This window comes from Equus caballus, chromosome 18 (assembly GCF_041296265.1).
Source record: "Equus caballus isolate H_3958 breed thoroughbred chromosome 18, TB-T2T, whole genome shotgun sequence".
In the NCBI taxonomy this organism is placed as follows: domain Eukaryota; kingdom Metazoa; phylum Chordata; class Mammalia; order Perissodactyla; family Equidae; genus Equus; species Equus caballus.
Genome location: NC_091701.1, coordinates 43,420,915 through 43,444,973, shown reverse-complemented (window position 1 = coordinate 43,444,973; position 24,059 = coordinate 43,420,915). Strand labels below are relative to the sequence as shown.

The following is a 24,059-nucleotide window of genomic DNA, read 5'->3' as shown; positions in this document are numbered from 1 at the left end:
TCTGTACATTATTTTAAATAAATATGCACATAAAGCAAAAACTGTTTAGAAGGAAACAGAACTGATTTCTATTGGAAAAGTATGCACCTAAAATATAGCTTTTTCAGTAAAAATTAGAAAAATTAAATGATTATGATCTCAACCTTGCAGTATTAACTAAGCAAAACGTATATCTTCAAGCTTATTACCCTATAATATAGTTTTACAACAAGGAAAAAACAGCAAATATTTAGATTAATTTTATTTATATTTAGATCAATATTTCCTCCTGATATTTGGGAAACATTCATATAGAAAACTATCTATCAGCTAATGATATTTTGCAGATAATAAATTAATACCAATATCAGAGTTAGAATAATTTCTCTTTATTAACTCTACTGATTTCATTCATTCACATATACTCTCTGATTTCAAAAGAATATATTAATTGGTATATTAACTACATTTTCTTATTTTCTGCATTCTTGATGCTCTGGCATCTGGGGCCTTGCTGACTGGGGAGAGACTGCCCCTCCCAGGACTAGCCAGTTCTTAGAGATAGCAAATGACTCCTCAGGAGGTGTGCCGTTCATAGGCAAACTGGCCAATCCAGAGCTCAGACTGAACTAGCTCCTCTCTCTGGCCCTTACACTCCAAGGGGCAGTATTCCTCTGCACTAATCTCCCCAGGGCGGACACGAGGCAACTAGGGACAGCCCCTATGCCCCAGAGCCTGCTGAAATTATTCCAACTCTAACCCTGCCAAATCTAACCCTGCTGACCCTACCTTGCCTTGCCTTTCCCATGGAAACCAAAATGAAGGCTCCTGTCTATGCTTTCCTCTTGCTCCTTCTGCCCCCTCACTGATCCCGGTGCTTTCCTGTGTGGCTCTGCATGGTGTCCTGGGCCCCCTCCTCTTGCAAACTGTAACAAACTGTTTTTTTCAGTGGTAATCTTCTCCTGATCTGTTGTCCTCTTCATACCATAATAATAATAAAACCTACGTTTTAAAGCAATTGGTTCTAAACATTATTGTCTATGATAACTCTTGAAGGAACTGTGCAATAAATATTTTAGAGTTGACAATTGACTTCATGTTGATCTGCTGACAGTGTGACGTTGGGTAATGTAATGCAACTTCTGGGAATCTCCGTTCCTCTTTGGGGATATTTCCTACCAGAAGATCAATTAGTTCTCTATATGTTGTTCTCTGCTTTTATAAAACAAAATACTTTAAGTTTATACTAAATTATAGTCACGGTTTTATCTTCCCATTAGGAAATACGGATTACCTCCCTTTTCTGTTACCTGTCAAAAAATCTGTAATTGTACATGGCTACAATTTTACTTCCGTGATACCAGCCAAGTCAGTTCTGATGTAGTTAAGATTTGACAGTGAAAACCCCACAAGGTGGCAGCAGAGGCAACACCATCATCAGCAAGGAGCAGTACAGAGAAGCCTAAGGAGGAAGCAAGGGAAGACTTCCCCACTTCATAGCTTTCTGAGAACGGCCTGGGCACAGCTGAATGTCTAGGACCTGGCCTGGGCTGCTTTGTGTCTGCGGCTCCTCAGAGACACTGTGTCATTGAGGTTTCAGGGAACAGAATGAGCCACAGGCAGTGCTTGGCCCCACCTGAGAACCTGGGTCAGCTTTCAGAATTCATTTTGTGAGGAAGCTCAGGTTTTCTCCATAGTTCATTGTGGTGTTCCATAACTATTAAATGTTAATATTATTCTTAATTCCTAATTAACAACACGAAGCACATTTATGCGTACATATGCAGTCTGTTCCTGAAAAACATAACATTTTTGAAATGCTTAAAATCAGATATCACTCCTAGTCCATGCTTGCAACCTTATTTATACTCATCTATCTGTTAAAATCATAACTCCTTCATTTTGAAGCATTTTTAAGTAGATCATTTGTAGCAGTTATTTGGACCACTCTACAATTTTTCAAAAATCTCCCACATAGTACAGTATGTGCCTATTGAGGTTTTTACTGCATCGGAGGGAGAAAGAATCAATGAAATGAAACCATCTATGCTAAATAAGTTTTAAAGTTTTGTACCAGTTCTAAGGGTTGGGAAGGAGTATGCAAACTCTCCTAGAGCTGCTAAATCTATACACCCTCGACACAAATATGCATACAGGCCTGCAAATGCAATACACATATACACACACATTCTAATTAGGAATCCAGAGGAGGAAAAAATTAATTCTTTTAGGAATAATCAGGAAATATCTTAATAAAAATATTATAAAATTTAAATTAAATTTAATTTTAGTTATAAATTTAATTACAAATTTAAATTCTAAAATTTACTTTAATTTTACTTTATAAAATGTGGTATAATTTGCAGCCTCAATAAATTGGTATATCATCATTTCATTCATTTGCTGATTTTACTCATGTATTCTTTCATTTATAACAATAGCAGCATAATAGAACTGAAGTCCCTTTTTCTCCCTCAACAATATGGTGTATTTGTTCCAGAACTCACCCAACTTTTCTAATATTTGGTTCTATAAGAAATTGACCAGATTAGCTGGTCAGCCTGAACTCATATTGCTCCTAGTTGGGCATATATAAATATGAGAGAGTCTAAGAAAGCTCTGATACAATATTTTTATTTTTGTAAGAACTATACATGATGTTCTGACCTCCCAGCACAGAGGTTTTCAAATACTTTTCCAAAAATATGGAACTTCAAAATGTAAAGCCAATAAAAGTCAATCCACTTTGGAGTGGGCAGAGTGGGGAGCCAGAGCCTCACCCATTGAGCCTCTCTCCATCAGTCTCTAAGGTACCACTAAGCTTCTTCATACTACAGATTGAATATTAGTCGCCTCTCTCCATCAGTCTCTAAGGTACCACTAAGCTTCTTCATACTACAGATTGAATATTAGTCACCTAGTGTATGATAAACTTGCAATAAAAGTGGCTATGCAATGGAGCTTATTTTTGTGTGGAACTTGAGTTTCCTGATAATATTCCCAACTTCCCTCTTCACGGTTGACAAAAAGTATAAGAAACTACAGTTAATTAATATAAGTAAGAGTTTTTTTGGGTTTTGGTTTTTGGGTTTTTTTTTTTGAGGAAGATTAGCCCCGAGCTAACTGCTGCCAATCCTCCTCTTTTTGCCGAGGAGGACTGGCCCTGAGCTAACATCCATGCCCATCTTCCTCTACTCTATACGTGGGACACCTACCACAGCACGGCTTGCCAAGCAGTGCCATTTCCGCACCCGGGATCCAAACTGGCAAACCCCAGGCCACCGAAGCAGAACATGCGCACTTAGCTGGTGTGCCACCAGGCCGGCCCCAGTAAGAGTTTTTTAATGATATAGGGGTACCTCCGTCTGTCTCTCATTCTCTTTGCTAAACCAAGAGGTTGGAAAACTACCATCTAGGTAACAGCTAGGCATGTGATAAACAAAAATTCTTCCAGTCACTCAGATTCAGATTTCCTGTACTTGTTATTTTCTCTCTAGTTTAGAGACATTAGGTGACCTTTTAGCTGAATTTATACATTATCCAATTTTACCAAATATAAGCTAGAGATTTACATTCTGAAGTGTCCAAGGTGCTATTGCCGTGAAGATATTTATTCTCTATCACGCATAATAGGTTTTATTTGTTCTGAGCAAATACCTGACAATGCCCACGTCAACGTATTTGGCAGAAGAATGTTCCAAGCTATAACATCGCTCTTAATAAATTGCTGAAAATACATGTTCATTAATATCACAGTTTTAGCTAAACTGAATTAGTACGAATGATTCAGCAATATGTCTACAAAGCACGATCCAGTTTTCCAAATTCTCCTGGTTAGACAAGGAAACTATTCACCTACTTGCCAAAATATTTATTTGTTACCCAAAAATCATTAGCTTTCGTGCTTTCAGGGTCATTGGTGAACATGTGCAGAGCAGCGAAAAATTTGAGTTACCCGATGGGCATGTTCCTAGCTGAGATCAAACAAGGCGATGCTCTGCCTTCTGGTCAGCTCTCATACTGTAAACAAATGTCCTTTTCATGATATATTTAGTGCCTTACTATTAGAAATCAGATTTTTTTAATGTATCATTTTGTTTTAGGGGAGGTGGGCACAACCCAGTTCCAGCCAACGAGATATATAAGAAATTCTGCTGGGGAACTCCCGGAATATTTTTTTCTTCACTGTTAGAAGGAGGCAAATGGGAGAAACTCTATGCTCCATCCCCATACAACCTGGGTTTAACTGAAGTTGGAAGAAGAACTGATGTTTGGAGCTGTTGTAGCCATTTTGCAACCACGAGAATAAAACCAAGACAATTACAGGACACATCCCAGAGTTCTGACCTCAGTGAATCACTGACTCTTTTTGTTATGTGAGAAAAATCAATCCCTCTTGCTGGGTCAAATTTATTCAGGCATTCTTTACCTTGCAGCTGAAAGCATGGCTACTGAGATGGCCCTTCCCATCCTGCAGAGCATAGCAAGTCTGGCACAGTTCCTAAGGTGTTTGAGGTTTCCTATAGGGCTTACACTCTCATCATTTCCCTTGGATGGAATTCTCAATCCATACTCCTTGTCTCAATTTCTAGACTACTTTCTTTCTGTGCAGCTCTGCTCCACCACATGGGGCCACTGCCTCTCCTTTATTAACCAAATCACCACTGCTAACTGCCTGTTATATTGGCAGACTTTTAGGAAAGATCTGGGACTAAGAAGGGTCAGTACAGCAAGTGCAACACAGGAATGAACTTGTTATTCAGTACTAGGCATTGCTGCCCAAATATCCTGCCCATCCCCGCCATAGGGGATCTCTCACAGGCTCTGTCTCCCGTTGGCATGTCAACGTGATCTCCCTGTGGAGATCTCTTCCTGGGAGATCTCTTCCTCACAGTTGAGACCATCTCAGCTCACTCTCTGTTGAACAAATGTTGGATGTGTATATGCATGCATACACACCTATATTTACACAATAAAATACTGGTAGGAAATACACTTAAAATATTAAAAACGCCTATCTCTGGATGATGAGATTAAAAGTAATTCATATAATCTTCTTCAATATTATGTGATTTCCCCAGAAATTTCTGCAGTGAACATAAACTATTTTTTAAATGAATTTTATTAAAATATTCAATTCAAGAAAAAATCTGGTGGACATCATGTCTGGCAATAGGATACGAAATATATCCTTGCCCATGTGTTAACTTAGTATACTGACATTTGTCACAAAGCAATAATAATATTAGTAACCTGAAATGTTCTACTTCAAGATCCCAGTGCTGGATTGTCCTTTTTTCCTCAGAGTTCTCTCTCTTTTCACCTATGCATCTTTCTCCTCCATTCTTGTTAATCCTGCTCGTCAGCTGAATTCATTACACCCTCTAGCCCTTGGGAGGCTCTCTAGAACCGTGGTCTCCAAGGACTTTGTTCTTGATCACTATCAGTAAAAATATTTGAACATAGACCCCAATAAATGTATATGTATTTACTTAAAAAATCTTTAAATGTACAACTGTAATAATACATCATAAAATACAAACAAAAATTCAATAGTAAGGGGTCAGATGAAGATAAAATAAGATTGGTAAATGTAATTCATATACTCTAGTGCATTAATAATAAAAAATATTTTGTAATTGACAATACTTTATTATTCTTTAAAAATCTTAATGTAACCATTTATGATTTAGCAATTTGAAAGATTGGTTCGATTTATCTCAATATTTGATTTCAAGAACTCACTTGACAGTACTCCTACTTCAAAACTTTGTCAGTTATAATAGAAGAGAGGTTAAATAAAAATATTTCACTAACTGTCTGGGGCAGGTATTAAACCACTGGAACAGCCACCCCTCAGTCAGAATGGACAGAGGCTGAGACATCTAACCCCCAAATGCCCACCATGACCTCAAGGCAAAGACAATGGCACTCTAATTACATTGGCCTGTAGTCTGCTGTTAAGCATGTATTCTAAAATAAAGTAAAAGAAGCATAGCCAATCTGTATCTGTGAGGTAAAGCTGCTGTTTTAACCAAAATATGTGTAAATGTGCAAGTAACTGTTTTTGAAAGAACCTAAGCTATAGAGGAAGCATTTGGAAAAATGGATGTTTAAAAAATTTTTCACTGACATCTGATTTTTTTTTTGTCAAAACTGTTTATTATGTAGAAAAGCTTTCACATGTGCACACTTAAAATCAGAACTTCACCATTGAATTGGTGGAAGTAATTAAGAAACGAGTATCATGATCTAATAAACTTAGCCAGAATTTCTTTTTCTATTTTGGAACTACTCATGTTTTTGAAATATAAAGCCAGGACAGTATCCTTTTAGTAAACTTTTCCTGCTAAATCAGCCCATCAGCGTTCGTTTCTTGCAAAAACCAAGCCTGTCTAAAAGCTCAGTTACGTGGCTAGTTATTACATTGTGTTTATGTACATAACTAATTTATTTCCTCTATAAATTGTGCCTTCTTTGACAACTAGCACCATCTCTTACTCATTGCCTGTAAGAATGCTGGCAGTCACTTACTGGGCACGTACAACATTGCAGCCCTGGGGCGAAATGCTTTACAGTACATCCTTTGAACAACCCTATGACATGGTAGTGGTATCATTCCATTTTACAACTGAGAAATTGGACATCCTAAGCTCAGAGTCTCTCTGCTTAATCATGACTCTACACTGCTGGGTCAATGGTATCTAACTGTAAATGCCATGGAGGAAACTCTTTATTGAAACAATTTGTTAAATAAATGAAGACACAATAACAATTCTAGAAGGATTTCCTCATTTAACTAAATCTATTGTCATTTTCTTTTGGAAAAGACATTACTGCCATGTGTGACCATTAAATTGTAGTTCTAGTTTGTCAAAGAAGTAACAGTTGTGATTTGTACTACTTCTTAATTGTAGAAAACTCAAATGAAAAGTTGGATAATAGCAGGAATCTGTTATCTAGTATGTTCTTGAATTACTATTTAAAGAATAAAATGCTAAAGGGTGACTTTTAAAAATGATGAAGACTGAAATTTTCCTTTTAGGTTTATAAAGACAAGGCAGGTCTAGAGAAAAGGAAAAGCTATAGATCAGCATGATTTCCTACCTCAAAGGAGAAAGGAAACAGAAACTTACATTTAGAAAATAATGAGGAGGATGAAAATTGAAAGTGATGAGAAGAAACTTGACAGAAGAAAACATTACTCAAACAAAAAGCAGACAATAAACTAAATCACAATGCAAAAATATAGGTGAAGAAAAGGGATAAATTTTGAGAGGCTGTGGGTTGGATTTTTTTTCCTCAACCTTCTTCCTCCAGAAGGGGTCCTACCAAGATTATGGCAGATTCCTAAAAAAGAGGTTCCTTTCCATTTTCCCTCAGATGCTCCCACTCATGCTCAGTCCTCGTCACTCAATCCTCGTCCAGCAAAGTGACTCTTACTTGAGAGTAAATATGAATTGTTATGAATGGATATTATGTTATGCTAATGATGAGGGCGAGGAGAGGGCATCTATATGGAAAATCAACCAGGGAAACTATAATGTGCACTATTATCTACATCTCACCATAGTCCTCAGAACACTTATCCTCACCCAGCACATCGCATATTTTCTAGTTATTATTCATTATCCATCTTCCCACTCCCATTAGCTTGTGAGCTCCATAAAAGTAGGAACTTTGTTTAGTTTTATTAACTGCACCGAGAGTAGCGCTGATCATATATAGATACTTAATAAGTAAGTTTTTAAATGATTGGATGAATGAATGATATAATCTAAATACCAAACATTTAAACTTCTGCTTTGGACCCTCTCTCACCAGGACAGCAATTCCATGGTGTTAAGAAGATGAGATCATTTTCCCATATTTAACTATCAATCCCTCCTTATTCCCCAATGTTTGAAACTAAAGGATAGAAGAATGGGTACCAGGGCACAGAATGTTTTTGATTTGCTTGTTTTTGCTTTACCATACTGAATGAAACCTGCCAGCACCTAAGCGGGTGAGGGGGAGGTTTTTGTTAAAAGACATCTCATAGACACAATAACTAAAAGTAATAATTTGAATACTTTTGTAGAAACATCTAGTATGATTATCTTCTACCTAGGTACAAAGGAAACTCCCCAAAGAAAGTAAAGATACAGCAGTGTTTATGAAGAGACAGAAAAAAATAGCACAAATTTGGCCCACCTGCAAGGTAAAGGTTCCATTTCATTTCAACAACTTTCACTGTGTGTGTGACATTCGGCCACTTGCTAGAGTCAAGGCAAATAAAACTCCCCTTCAGGGGCAAAATCAGCAAGGGTCTACTATTTGTGGAGTATTGTACTGGTTACTGTGTAAATACGTCCTTTATTCAAGTAGTTTACAATCCTTTAGGGAAGAAAAAGGCTTAGCTACATAATATAATTAGAGAATAAAATAAGACAACATGTATAAAGTACTCAGTTGGATATTTTGTATGCCCCCCCGAAAATACTCACAAAGACTCTAGATTTCTCTTATCCAGTCCCCAGCACAGCCAGGCTTCTCTGGCCTATTTAAACTTCATTGAATGTGCTTTGCTAACCAATTACTTTTTCTATATATCTTTTTGACAGCCTAAATGACCGCTCCATCCTCCCTATAATTCTGCGCCATGAGGTTCTCATTACGAAACTTATACACTACCACCCACAGCCACCCAGGGCTACAGGATGCCTTAGCGAGTAGCAACCTGAAGGACTCACATTTATGTGGTTTCTGTACTGAAATGCAGCTGCCATTTTTCAGTGTGGGTGTCTTTTTTTCCCTCATGACATAGACAAATGTTGATGTTTACTACAAGTTGGTACATTAGTTGCTAATTAAGTTCTTAGCTGCTTCAGCCAAAACTTGCTGTATTGAATCCAAGAAAAGAATGGCAGTCATATCAAAAATAAGTTGTTGGGGATTTTGTTTTGTTTTATTAAAGGAAGGTTGTATACTAAAAAATACAGGGAACTTACATGCTGAGAGAGAGAAAACCTTCAGTCTTGGCTTCCTCCTAAGCTGAGTTGGTGATTAAAGTCCTCTGCGTCTGTCACCAGGCACTGGTCAAAGACAAATAAATACCACAATCTACGCACGAGGGAATGAAGTTCACTGTTTATCATTATTCGCTCTTTTTCATACCCAGCCACAAATTCCCAGAGGAAAGAGTTCTTGGGGACCCACAAGAAGTCAGATTTATTCTAGAAAGGGTGCAGAGGTCACTTCATCCTGGGGTTTTGGGGTTTCACATCTCTAGAAAGGTGTCTTCTTAGTTTCACTCTCCACCTGCCCCTGCGGTCTTACCACTCTGGCGGGCCGGAAGCTGCCCGCATTCACCAGGCAAGGGTGCATCCTCCCTGTTGGCAGCAGCGTCCGTGGCAGTTTCTCTTCACGCCTGGCCTGGGAAGTCCCGAATCACGAGCTTTCACGCCCTCCACATTTTAGCTGACAAGGGGTGTTTCAAGGCGGCTGTGGGAAAGAAATCTGAATTTTGAGGCAGGATCCTGCAAGGGAGACAAAATCCCCGTTGGCGTTGTTGGAACGTCGCTGTCCGACTCAGGGGGAGAGCATTCGCTTCCGTTTTCCTTTTCCCCCAAGTGCCCTTGAGCAAAGGACTCACCGTGCCAGACCCGAGCAAAGGGTGGCTCCTCCCGACCAAATACACACTCCCTGCCCGGCGGGCGGTTACGTTTGGAAAGACCTAGAGAATCGAAACAGAAACAAAAGTCGCGCTAACTTATAAGACAGGCCTGGAAGAGAGCTGGACTCAAAGCTCCCACCCGAGCGTGCAGAGCGTGCCCTGGTCCCCGGCCCCGGCGAGTCCCGCAGAGAGCCCGAGGGGCCGCGCCCGCCCCGTGCACAGGTCCCCGCCGCGTTCCCGGCCCGCCGGCACGCCTGCCCGCCTGCCCAGGTGCGCCCACCTGCCCGCCTGCCCAGGTGCGCCCTCGCCTCCGCGCGCCGCTGTCAGGCCCCTCGCTGCAGACCCTGGCCCTCCAAGGCCCCGGACAGCGGCACCGCGTCTCACCTGTTGGGCAGAGAACAGCCACCAGTCCGTCTACTTGGGAGAATCCTCTCCCTTCTCTGAGAACGAAAGATGGCGAATGGCTATTCCACAGACAAGTGTTTCCGCTATCTCATCTCGTGCTTCAGGGCCAGGGTGAAAAAGTACATCCAGGTGGAGCCGGTACTAGACTACCTGACCTTTCTGCCTCCAGAGGCGAAGGAGCAGGTTCAGACGACGGCCGCCACCACTGGGAACATGCAAGCAGTTGAACTGCTCCTGAGCACCTTGGAGAAGGGCGTCTGGCCCCCTGGCTGGGCTAGGGAATTTGTGGAGGCCCTGCAGCGAGCAGGCAGCCCATTAGCCGCCCGCTACATGAACCCTGAGCTCACCGACTTGCCCTCTCCATCCTTTGAGAGTGCTCATGATGAGTGTCTCCAACTGCTGAACCTCCTTCAGCCCACTCTGGTGGACAGGCTTCTGGTGAGAGATGTCTTGGACAAATGCGTGGCGGTGGATCTATTGACGCTTGAAGACAGAAATCGGGTAGGTGTCAGTTCAGATCCAGCTAAGCTTTTAGACAAATTTTGCAACTCCGGGTTGCTCCTTCATTAGCTCCATTCCAGATGTTCTTTGATGTCTTTGGGTGAATTTGGTTTCCTCCTTCCTTGAGAAGAGAATCTCTAGGCACTTATAATTTTTTAATTAATTTAAACACAGAAAGGCTGTTTTTCTAATCTTTTCTCTGAATAAGCTAAAGAGAAGTTAATTCTAGAATAATAATATCTACTGACAGGTAACATTTACTAAACACTTACTATGTGAGGTTAGTATCATTTGCAGAGTGTGTTATCACAGTTCATACTGGCAATAATTCACTGAGGTTTTTAATGCTACTCTGTTTTACAGATGAGGAAACTGAGGCAGGATAATAACTTGCCCAAGGTCTCCCAAGAAGACAGTGGCAAAGCCAGAGATTTAGGTCCTGATGGTGTGGAATTTTATGTCTTATATAACATAGCTCTGTAGAACAGGAATTAGCAAACCATAACCCATGGGTTAAATCTGGCCTGCTACTGGTTTTTGCAGGCCCAAAAGCTAAGAATGGTTTTTAGATTTTTGAATTTTCAGGATTCGTAAAGAAAGTTTCATTGGAACACAGCCATGCTCATTCATTTACATACTATGACGGCTTTTGTGCTCCAAGGGCAGTTGGACAGAGACTATATAGCCGGCAAAGCCTAAAATATTTATTATCTGGCCTTTGGAGAAAAAATTTGCCAATCTCTGGCCTATATTATACATTATGCCATTTAATTTTGGTCCAAATGGGGAAATTACGTATAACATGAACACACACACACTTTTTTTTTCCCTTTAATCAAAATTTCAACATTCTCTGGGAATCAAAAGTTAGAGATAATTCGTTAAAAAAAATATGTCACCGGTTGCAGGTTTTCATATAGTGAAAGAATAGTGGATTTTCTTTTAGGTGGCATTTTGACAGGGTAAATTTTACAGGTGACTTTACACTTTAATGTAATGTTTATTGTTCGTTGTTTTTCTCTGAGTGAGCATGTACTGTGAAGTATAGAAATGCTGACTTATTCAAGAATATGAGTCCAAAGTATTAATTTGAAAGGCGTATAGGCAAATAAACCTATGACTAAAAGTCAAAGGCTTTGTCTAACGTGCTATGATTTTGCAATTTTCTGTTTTTCTCTCTTTCCTTTTGATTCATCAGTTGTTTGTATCCTCATTACAAAGTTCTGGGCATTGGTCTCACACTAGTCTATGATGTGACTTTGTCTTTAGTGACTAAAGTTAATGCTCCTTTGTATACTTGACAGCCATAGGGCCTGTCCCAAGACCCAAGCATGCATCTAATTTTGATGGCTGGTTTTCCCAACAAGTAAATTACTTTACACTGTTGTCTGTAACGTTTATGTAGTTTTGTGTATTGAGAACCAGCTAGAACGCATTATAGTAGTCCAGCTGGATATGACAAATGTGTACATCACTGTGGCAGAATCTTAATTTGGAAGACAGTATGCAGCCTTCAAGCCAGCTGGAGATGGAAGATGGCATTTCCAGCCACAGTAGCTGTTAGGAAGTCCAGAAGCAACAGAGTCCAGTAACACCACAAAGCTGTTTATGTTTGGTGGGTATGATGTCCCGATTGCCAGCGAAACAGCACTTCTCCTTATTTACTCTAAATACTTCTGCCTATCAGCATCACTTTTGTCTTGCCTGGATTGAATTTCCGCCAGCTAGATTTTATCCAAGTTCTTGATTCTGGCAAGCTTGGAGGCAGCTAGCAGTAATGCAAGGGATTTGACACAAAGATATAGAGTAAAGGGACATTTGTGTACTGGTAGCAGTTAAGGCCAAAACAACCCAAACTCTTGGATTCCTATTTCAAATGAGGCTCTGAAAGATGGAGGAGCTATGTATTTGAGGCTCTCTAAGGAGGAAGAATGGCTTTGTGAGATTCTGGAATAATTTTGTACCTATAAATTTACATGTATTATCAGTCTCAAATAAGCTATGGAGGGCAGTGAGAAGGAAGCACTAGGTTTAGAAGAATCTATATTAATATGGGGGTCATCAGTGAGTGGTTATCTTATGACAGCAAAGTATAGTGGGAAAAGCATGGGAATTTGTCATGGGAAGACCCGAATTTGAGATCCATCTTTGTTTCTTACTGTGTTTGTTACTTTGGACCTAGTTATTTAAGTTTCCTGACCCATGAAAATGGACATAATGATAATTTCTCCTCGCATTCATAGTATTTTAGTGAACGTGAATGAGAAATCATGTTTATGAAAAAGCTTTATAAATAATAAAGAGCTATTTTGATATGATGATGATGATGACTTTTATCGGCATTTATTTCCTTACATTTCCTTATGAATTTAAAGTTTCAGGGATTTTGATAAATCTCTCATGTTGCAATTGAGATCTGCTTCTTGAAGTCCCTGGATTAAACTGTGATTTGATGGAAAAATTGTCTTTCATCTTTAAGCTCCCAGAACCCAGCCAGGAGTAGGTATAGAGTTGGTGCTTAATAAGGATTGATTGATTGAATTTATTTCTAAAAAGTTGTCTGGAACAAAAGATAAGGACACATGATATAATGAATTGCCTTGCCAGGCTTTTGGAAATGTGTGAATGATGGACATAAGTTCTCGAAATTTGCTTTTTTCGCAGCATAAAGTAGCATTTCACTAAGAAATCAAGACTTCTAAAAAATATTTTATTTTAATTCTTTTCTTGTTTTCAGGTAAGCATTTTCTACTTGGTCTGTTATTTTAGTTTAGGATTTCCACATCCACCCCCTAGTCCTGCACCCTCATACATCAGAGCTTCTGAAAATGATCCTAGATTTAGTTTTGTGTCCAAGAATTACCCCAAAAAACTGATTTAATTGATTGAGTATTCATTCACTTGGTTTAAATTTATGAAGTGACATCTTTTGCTAGACACCATGCTAGTGGTGAGAAGATTGGAAAATAATGTAGTTATTATCTGTACTTTCATAGAGCTTATGTTGTAGTGTTAATCAGTGTTCATTAGTCTAACAAATAGTTAAAGAACGTCTAGTGAATGCAAGGCACTGTTGTAAATACTGGAGACTCAGCAGTAAGTACAAGAATTGCTTTATAGATCATTTTAATAGAATGATCCCTAACAGTAATGGAGTGCCCCTGTACTGACCTGCCTCTATTTTAGGATGCTTAGTGATATCTTGGCACATCCATTGACTTAGACAGCCATGAACTCTGGAAAAGAAGCGATCATATAAACATTTTCATAGTGTCTTAATACTGATCTGAACAGCTGAAGAGAGGTGCATGTTTCAGCCCTGGTCAGTTCAAAGCATACACCTTTCATTTACATAGGAGAACCAGACATACTATGACCAGCACAGGTAGAAACTGAGTCCAGTTCCCCCTACGTGAAGTTGTGTACCTGAGTCAGTCTCCCTCAGCTCATTGTATTGTCAGGTAAATTAAGATGGATAAGAACTCTATTAGCAGGAGGAAGCACTAATAAGAAATTAGTTATGTCAATATGACAATACGTATTCACTGGTAAGACAACTTTTGTGGGGAACTAGTTCTTTGAAGTTCTTCGTTTTTAACACATGAGTTTTACTTCTTGATTTACTGGTACTGAGCATTGAGCTCAGCTGTGTTAAAAAATCATCATTATATTTGAATAGCTATCTAAGGTTGTAATGGGGAGAGAAAACATTTTTTATCAAACTTTACAATTGTGTTGTTAAGCCAGTGCTTAATGGAAAGATGATTGGTTTCTCCACTGATTTCTGTTGAAAAGAAAAAACATAGATCAAAGTATTTAGAATATGAAAGCATTAAATTATATCCCCCACAAATTCAAATTCATATTTATTTTATATTCCGTAATTAGTTAACAATGTACCCATAGACACTTATAACTTCATATTCAGAGAAAACATTCAGTGGAGGAAGAACATGAGTAACGATCATTATATGGCCTGCTGCAGTCTCAAGTCTAAATATTCACTTCAGAAGAATTTCAGTAATTGGATTTATATGTTGGGATCTAATATCTTTCCTATATTTTAGGAGAACGGATTAAGTGAAAAAAAAAAAAATGTGTGGTTGCTTCAAAGGGAATTGATGTACTTTTCAGCCCCCATTTTGAATTTTGAATATCTTAAAGAAATTTCTTAAAAATTCAATCTTGATAAAGCTGCTAAAATTGCACAAATGTTATACATAGTTTCACAATCAAATAATAAAAATACTTGTAGGAAATAACGGCATAAGATTCCTCAAATGCCTGAACTCAATAAGGACAAAGCAAGTTGACAAATGTAATTCTACAGTAAAAATCAACTTAACTGATTAATAGTTGAGGAAAATTTAGTGGATATAATTATGCTTAGGTTTTTAACAAAAGTATTCATTACAGTGCCTCACTTGTTCTTTTTTTTAGAGAAATTCTTTCGATTACTTTTGTCAGATGTATTTAAAGCTGATTAAAGGATGGGGTAATTAAAAAAGAGAATAGTTGAGTTAAAAGAAGGTGCTCAAACCAGTCTTATTTAACATCTTTAGCAATTATTGCTTAAATTAGCACAATTATTGCTTAAATTAGCAGATAATAATAAAGATGTCACAAACACCAGAGAAGACAAAGAATTTCCATTAGATTAATGAAGTTAGAGAAAAGGTAGGAAATGAGCAAGAATCTGCTTAGAAAATGCTGTGGGGGAGATGGATTGAAATCATCTAAATTTTATTAAGTCAAGTAAGCATTTTAATCATTTTTTGCCAGAAAATGAATTTAAAATTGGAGACAATTATTAGCTATAATGATAGCTCAGGAAGGCAGTATTCAACCTCTGAAGCCAAATGCCTGGGATCAAATCCTTCCTCTGCCATTTACTAGCTATGTTGATTTAGGGAGGTAACTGGACTTCTCTGTGCCTTAGATTTCTTATCTGTAAAATGGGTTAATATTGGTACCTTCTTGAGGGTTTCTGGATTAATATATGCAAAGCCTTTATAATAACATTATTAACTATTAGCTAATAAGACTAACATATGCATTAGGTAGAAATCATGCTATAGACTCTTGTACTACGTAAGTGTCCACTAGTGAAATGTTTGTAAAGGTGGATGCTTTTGCTAACATCTAATAATAGCTAACACTGGATTTGTGCCAGACGTTGTTCCAAAAATGCAAACAAATTTCTGACATTGAAAGGTTATGGCATATATTTATAGGACTAGAAAATAGACAAATTTTGTAGGAAACCATTAATCTCGGTACACAATCCAAATTATACATGTAGAAGATGGGCAAATGTTGAGAAGGAACTTTGAGAATGTGTGAGTCAATATTTCTTGTCTAAGCTGCTGATTAGAATCGTGAGGTGCTGTTTAAAAAATTTTTCTGGTTTCCCAAAATAGACAAACCAGCATCTTTGCGGGTAGATCCTAGATATCAGTATTTTCTAAAGCTCCCCCAGATGCATCTAATATGCAGCTAGGATAGAGAAACCCTGAAATTTATTTTCAATTGTCTTATTTTACACATGTAGGAAATGAAGCCCAGAGAGATGACGTGGCTTGCCTGATGGCACAGCAAGCTGATGATGTCCTGTCTAATTTCTTTCTGGTCTAAATGTGGCTTGTGTTAGTCTGTTCTCCAAATGTTTGGTGCTGTATTAAGAGCTGGGGAGATGCACTGTGATAATGATTACCCAAATGATCCACATTTAAAAAGACTTATTAGATTAATCTAAAAGAGAAATTAAATAAAGGCTAAAGATTGTAATGACTGGATATAGAAATAATTCTACCACATACTTTCAAAAAGGAGTATTGAAATAAATTTGTCTCGTGATAGTAAGTAAACACAAATTTAAGAAAAATTTATTATAGCGATAATAAGTAGGGCAAATATTAAATAGGCAAGAGTATAAATCGTGATAGTAATTACTTATTCCATAATGGTAATAGTGAAGAAAGAGGCATTGAATAAGAAATGTTTGATTTTCCTTTGATCCCACTTGTAGACTCCATGGGTTGAAAGGAAAAAGCAAGCAAGCCCTAGATATACAGAAAGAGATTGATGTAAATAGACATAACATGACTAGAGATTAAAGACACTTTCTTTGCACCCCTTATGCAGAATGGCAGAGATAAAACATTTATTTCCTACGTGTCAGGTTTGAATATCTCAATAGCTTAAAAAAAAATGCATATTTAAAAGGCATTTAGCCAGAGATTTTTTTCCCCCCTGGAATCCAGAATTGCTACAAGTGGCATTGCTGTATTTTCTTTAGTATTTGAAAACGAGCCTTTATTTACATTTATGCTTAATTGCTCAATTTTTCTAAAGGCTAGTTCCTATTTAAATTTATTCAGAAGATGTTTGATCTTCTTTAATTCTACTTTTCTCTTAAAACAGATTGCTGCTGCCGAAAATAATGGAAATGAATCAGGTGTAAGAGAGCTACTGAAAAGGATCGTACAGAAAGAAAACTGGTTTTCTACATTTCTGGCTGTTCTGAGTCAAACGGGAAATGACGCACTTGTCCAAGAGCTAACAGGCACCAATTGTTCCGAAAGCAGTGCAGGTATTTCTAATTCTGCTAAGGAGGAGTTTGTACATTTTGCCTAGTGATCGAGAGTTTGATAAAGGCTGTAAACACAGTGCCAACTATGAGGATATTTAGAATCAAAATTTCAAAACTGGAAGTGATTTGAGAGATCGTCTACTTTATTCCCTTTACAAATGAGGAAACCACTGCATGGGAAAAGCTTAACTTCCCCCAAATCGCAAAACTCAGCAAACTGGGCTAGAATATGGGAAGCTGACTCCTAGTCCAACACTCTTTCCACTACCGACCTTAGTCTGGAAACAAAGTAATTGCTTAAAATTTTTATCAAGATAATTTTCACATTGAAACACAAATAAATTGAAAGAAAATATTTTAATGGTTATTACAACTCTGTTGCATAGTCTTCTGGATATTTTTTATATATTTTTAAGTAATTTATTGAAAATTTGGTGAAAGGTCTGTAATTGTCAACATTTCTCAACACTTTTTCCTGTGAGTTTTTAAAATTATTCAATTACAATAAAAGTTACGTTCTGCAGCCTTTTCACATATATAATTTGTAAATCTAATATAAACTACCATCTTATTTTTCTTTTCAGAGTATATATCCTATGTTTTAAAAAATATCATATGTAAGACAAATCGAAAGTTAATTGGTAATGAATTATTTAAATGATTATAATCATTTCAAGCTTATGTTACTTCTTCTATTCATTCATTCAGTCAGTCAGTCAGATATTCAATTAACATATAATGAGGCCAATGATACACCAGACACTGTTCTAGGTGCTGGGGATATGGAGTCAAATGAGACGTCCAAAGTCCCTATTCCCATATACCACATTTTCTAATGGAATAAGATACACGTGAAACAATTTTCTAAGTTACATATGCAAATTAAAAACAGTTACTAAATTATTACAGTAAACAACATATTATGTTTTTATGCTATACTCTTTATGAAATAGCTTAATTTTGCCCAGAAGTTAGAAATACACATACACAGATAGACATGTGGAGAGAGAGAGAGCGAGAGAGAGAGTCAAGTATTTCTACTATGAGGTATTAAAAAGCCCTAAAGAATTATAAATTGGCCTTCATGGACCTGTGTGTGGATGAACCACGAGGCGTGAGTGTAATCAAGATGTTTGGGCAAGGTCTGTTTACGTCACCCCAGAATAAATGCTGTGCAGTGTCATATGTTCAAGACCCCCACAAGTGAAAAGCTCAAGAAGCCTTGCAGCTCTCCCTCCTCTGTGGAATTATTTAAGGATTTGGGGATGCTTACTCAGCCAAAGGTGGTCAATCCAGCTTTTTTAAAGATTTTATTTTTATCCTTTTTCTCCCCAAAGCCCCCCTGGTACATAGTTGTATAGTCTTAGTTGTGGGTCCTCCTAGTTGTGGCATGTGGGTTGCCACCTCAGCATGGCTTGATGAGCAGTGTCATGTCCGTGCCCAGGATTTGAACAGACGAAACACTGGGCTGCCTGCAGCGGAGCATGGGAACTCAACCACTCGGCCACGGGGCCGGCCCCCTCAATCCAGCTTTTAAAAGCCAGGCAGTAATTCCATGATCTGTCCACCAGCAGATTCCAGGGTTGCTGCTGTCATTGCTTCTGTTTCCACAGCAAAGTGTAACTGTATAAAAAGTCCTTCTCAGTCAGAAGCATCTTTATTTTGCTTGGATTCTCTAGAGGGGGCTCAGTGATACCACTTGCTTGCAACATCAAGATTATGGTTTTTTGCATTTATACATTATGGCCCAGCCATTGTTTCCATATCATAACTCTAACGCCCATTGGCTAAGTTTGAAGTGACTTCCAGCTGAAGTTACATAATATGATGGGGCCAAATTTCACACACCGCGAGGATCAGCTGGACCCCAGTCCAGACCACCCCCCTCATGATGAGTTCCTGTTCAAGAACTCATGGGACTGTTTCCACCCATGACGAATATTCTAGGACTTGAACTTCAAAGGGAAAGGCCTACAGTCTAGATTATTTTGTTCCCTGAGAAATTTTGACTTCAGTGTATAAAGGGATGTTGGAATGGGCAGGCTTTCAGATCACAAACGACCTTGTCATATCTATCCCCCAAATTGGAGGATACCTAGTCATTTTATAGTTGTGTACAGCGGCATACGCATTTAGGGAAGAGTCTAGAAGATCTGCTCCAAACTGTCTTCTAGATTCTCCTGACAACATGCGCGGCCATATTTCTTTCTAAGGTATTGTGAAGTCCCACTTTGCAAGGTGCCTTGTGAAAAGTTTAATATGATTTTTCAAATTATAATTCTTTAAACAATAGCAATCCAAGTAGAGTATATATAGTGATTCCCATGTCATACTTACGTTATCACACACCTCATCACATACATCTAGTATGCACATGCCTTCTTCTTTCCTTTCCTCTTTGTAAGTCATAACTTTGTAGTATGTTTAAGTCTTTGTGTGTGTGTTTCAGAATGGCTTGGGGACTAGTTTATCCGAACTCTCCCAGCCCCTGCACGTATACTGGCTGGCCAAGGCTAAGCACTTTATAGAAGGGAGAAAGGCCTCTGAAAAGAAAAAAAGTGGCATCAGTTATCCATCACCCGTTTTTCCTTCCCTGGTCCCATGGCAGGGTCCTCTCACATTGGGGCTTCTCCCTCATTTGACTAAAGTGGGTGATGATGGTTGTTGACTCCAATATGTGGGCTTTTATGAGGGCAGAGTGGAAAGGGGTCTCTTAGCTTCTTCTGAAGGTTGGATGGCAAATACCAGTCCCTGTCTGGGGCTCAGCATTCTTATACTCTCTCACCACCCCTCCCAGCAGTCAGGTTGCTCCTGACCTACTCATTCCAGATAAGTCTGGTTTACTTCTCATTTCCTCAGAAAATCCAGTCAGGGGAGTCAGGGGGTTAAATATTGTTTGCTGAACTGTGCATCTTTTTATGGGAATCTAAGCATTTTTCTGGCAGGCCTGGATGACCAAAACAAAGTTAGCCGTGGTTATTCTTGTGGTCAGGAGCTGCTATGGCCTGAATGGTGTCCCCCCCGACAAATTCATACATTAAAGCCCTAACCCCCAATGTGACTATATCTGGAGGTAATGTCTTTACGAGGTAATTCAGGTTAAATGAAAGGTCAGAAGGATGGTCCCTAATCGGATAGCAGTGTGGCCTTATAGGACCAGGGAGAGAGATCTCTGTCTCTGTCTCTCTCTCTCCATCATGTGAAGACACAGCATGAAGGTGGCCCTTCTGCAACCTAAGGAGCATGCTCTCTCCAGACACCAACCTGCCGGCATACTGATCATGGACTTCCAATCTCCAGAACTGTGAGGAGATAAATTTCTGTGGCATAAGCCGTTCAGTCTATGATATTTTGTTATGGTGACTGGAGCAGACTATACAGGAGCCTAGGCTCCGGATCCTGATTCTTAGTGAATCCTGGCTCCTTCACTTCCCTGGATGTGTGACTTTGGCCGAGTGCTTGCCCTCCCAGTGCCAGTGCCTCAGTTTACTCTTCTGTGAAATGAGGATAGTAATATTACTTATCACTTAGGGCTATTTTAAGGATTAAATGATTTAACATATTAAAGTACTTATATGGCAATCACAAAATAAGTTGACTATTATGATTATAAGCCTGACAAATAACTTAACATGTGGTTGCAAATATTGTCAAGTTGTTTTGTCCAAAGAGAAAGTCCAAAATCACAATAGTTTTCTTCAGGAAATTCTCCAAACTGAGGACACATTTTTCTCCTTTTTCCTTAAGATAGGCTAGTCCCAAATGATACTTTACAAAATTTTCTTTATGGCATCAGTGTTCTCTGACAGATTGTAACTTCGGAAGGACAGAAACTCTTGTTTTTCCTTGTAACCCACTTAGGCCCTTAAGAAAACACTCAGTACATAGTGGTTGAAGGAGGAAAGGTGGGAAGGGAGAAATGGAGGGAAGGAGAAAGGACAAATACAGAATATTTCCTTGAATTGTAAAAAATCTCCAGAAATTCAGAATACATGAATTTCGGCTGACATTAAAGCATATGTACATCTTGTGTAGAACACACAGCGAGGAAACAAAATGGCAAGAACACAAGCTAAAGAAAAACCACCACCAATTTGCATGTTCATTAATTCAGCCTTAAATGTGACTTTGTATCACTGAATAAGTGGCTTCCTTCCTAAAGGTGATGGTCAGATGGGAAATCATCACACTTTTCTTATGATTAGCATAATACTTATTATGTTGTCTTTTTAGATAAAATTTAATCATTACAAAAGAATTACTCATTGTGTCCATATTAAAAGTAAAAATACTGTGTCAGAACAAAAAACACGTTCCAGGCTTTTTAAAATGTCAAAGTATTGAAATATATTCAGGCAAATCTCTACTAGCGACCTCCACTCGATTTTCAAAATAACAATAACATCAATTTATATCTTAGAAAAGCTTGCATTGCAATACAGTTTACATTCTGTTTAGAATTTCTAAGTATATTGAGTATATTTAAGTATATTCAGGTAAATCTCTATTGGGAACACCCTTTTTGTTTTCAAAATAACAGTAATGATTCTGTATACTGTATAAAAACTTGCATTGCACTATTGTTTACATTATAATACTTTTTTTCTTAGAAACTGAGAATTTATCACAAGAAGATGGTCCCGAAGTTAAAGAGCCACTGCTTCTAGCCACAGATCAGCCGAGTCCAGAGAAGGATGTCTGGGACGTGGAGAATAATGCATTGGAATCATCTTATGCAGATTCTTCTGTAGTTTCAGGTACTTGGAACATGTACATACTTTACGTATGCTAACTGCCACTTCCAGAAAAATCACTTGGTGCATTGATGATATCAGGATCTGTTCAACAGAGAGAGAAAATTTGGGCTTTGGGGTTTTGTGAGCATTTTTATTAAAATAAATTTTCTAGAGGAGATTAAATTAAAATAATTTCTCTCTGTGGCTAAAAGTGTTTTCAAAAGTAATGCAATATTAATATGTTCTGAATATGAACACATTTGTTTCTAATTTTACTTTATAAGCTAGCCATGGTCCTTGTAATGTGATAAATATCATAAGCATGCCCTATATTTCATAGTACTTTGAAATACATTAATTAGTTCGACTCACCCAAAGCTCTGATAATTAAATAAGACCACTACCTTTCCCCCTATATTACACACTGGGATGTCTCAGAGAGGTTCAGCTGATTGCAGAGACTAAAACCAAAGCTATAGAAAGGACGGTGAACAGATGTGAAACTGGGTTTGGCTTGAACTGCAGTAACTAATTGGTGTGAGAGATAGATAACATGTCCACCTTTTTGGTGTGAAACAGCCCTGGAAGAATCAAACTAATTTAATTATGCTTCCCTCCCTAATTTGTTCATAGTAGGAGAATCCTTCTCTCTTCCCCTCTCTCCCCAGAAGGGCTACATTCTATTTTCTCAGGAGATACTTCAAGTCTGTGGTGTGTGGATATGTTGTGGAAGTAGCTCTCTGGGGAAAAGAAAAAAGCCCTGATTTGTAGCATTTGACAATCTCCATGGAGTAACTACTCCCACTAAGGCTGATTTCAAGCCTCCAACATAATGTCACTGAACACACAGCTGGGAAGAGAGGTGCACACCATTACATAGCATTGCCACCATATAGACACCACAGGCATAAATAGCCTCAACATCAAAGATGATTATAGTAAAATGATGAGGAAATGATGAGTTTTAAATATTCATTACCTTTGTTTTAATATAATTTATTTAATTGTAAGTTTATGTAATTTAATCGTTTTAAATGGCTATGCTTAACAGCTGGCTCACAAAATTCCTGAAAATGTGACAATTGGCCCTTGTGAGCCAGTATAAGCTGACTCCAGCACACCACTGCAAAATTTACCACTTTCTACTCACAAAAATAATATGGCTGCATTGCAGGAAATTTGGAAAACACAGAAACACACAAAGAAAAAGTCACCCGTACTCCCCCAGCTTTGACATATTACTCTTAACAAGTGGGTATGTATCCTTCAGGTCTTTTTACATACCTGGATGTTTATAGATAATGGCATTTCTCCTGTGTTCATTAGATATTCTTCTACAGCACGATTTTTAAAGACTGAATAATAGTTTCATCCGTTGGATGCATTATAATTGATTAACTAATTGTTGAACATTTAGAATGTTTCCAAATTTCTACACCTTAAATATTGCCACAATAACTCCTTGTATTTATGACTCAGTTTAATTCTTAAAAACGTGTTACATAATTGGAATTTCTGGATCAAATGATTCCTACGATTTTAAGACATTTAATAATTGATGCCAAATTTCACTCCAGCAACTTTTACCAATTCCATGTCCTCCAACAGTGTAGGAGAGCGCCTATTACCCTGAAGTCTCTTCTACAAGAGCGGGTAATAATATGTTCAGAGTTTTCCAATTGGGTACTTTGTTGCTTCAATTTGAATTTTTTTTATCTCTAATGAAAAACATTTTTATAAGTTCCTTCCTTTTTGTTGTTGTTTTTGTTAATTACCTATGTATTTTTCCAATAAGGTATTTATATTCTTCTCTGTGGTTTATATGAACTACCTAAATATTTAGGATAACAATCCTTTGTCATAAATAGTACCAATATTTTTTATAATTTGCCTGCTATTTAGCCTTGTTTATGGTGTTTGTTTTTTAAACGCAGTTCTTCTGAAACTTTAATGCGCGTATGAGTGAACTGGAGGAGGGGGCTTGTTGAAATGCTGTTTCTGATTCAGCAGGTTCTGTGTGGGGCCCGGGAGTCTGGCTTTCTCGCAAGCTCCTGGGCGATGCAGCTGCTCCTGGTCCTGGACCACACTTTAAGTAGCAAGGTTTAATGTACAGAGTAGCAAAGCTTTTCAACCTGAATTCTAGAGGGTTATTTTTTTCAATTTGAGCAGCTGTGCTTTCCTTCAGAAATCA

At 38.1% G+C, this 24,059-nt stretch overlaps 2 protein-coding genes across 3 annotated transcripts in view; one reads left to right on the top strand and one right to left on the bottom strand.

Annotated features, from left to right (window-relative positions):
• GCA (grancalcin) overlaps positions 1-10,146 on the bottom strand; it is a 43,968-nt gene extending 33,822 nt beyond the window's left edge. The window contains exons 1-4 of one of the 2 annotated variants that reach the window (XM_070241913.1): positions 10,019-10,146; positions 9,614-9,694; positions 9,298-9,497; positions 8,970-9,053 (exon numbers count right to left, since the gene is read on the bottom strand). The gene's annotated coding sequence lies outside the window, so the exon portion shown is untranslated. Of the gene's footprint in view, positions 1-8,969; positions 9,552-9,613; positions 9,695-10,018 lie in introns of those variants that run through there. The other variant, XM_023623029.2, reaches the window with a different exon arrangement.
• The window catches only part of IFIH1 (interferon induced with helicase C domain 1), a 52,068-nt gene continuing 38,096 nt past the window's right edge, over positions 10,088-24,059 (top strand). Inside the window, exons 1-3 of the mRNA XM_001494330.5 lie at positions 10,088-10,540; positions 16,964-17,132; positions 21,743-21,889. Coding sequence (XP_001494380.2) covers positions 10,088-10,540; positions 16,964-17,132; positions 21,743-21,889 — 769 coding nt within the window. The remainder of the gene's footprint in view (positions 10,541-16,963; positions 17,133-21,742; positions 21,890-24,059) is intronic.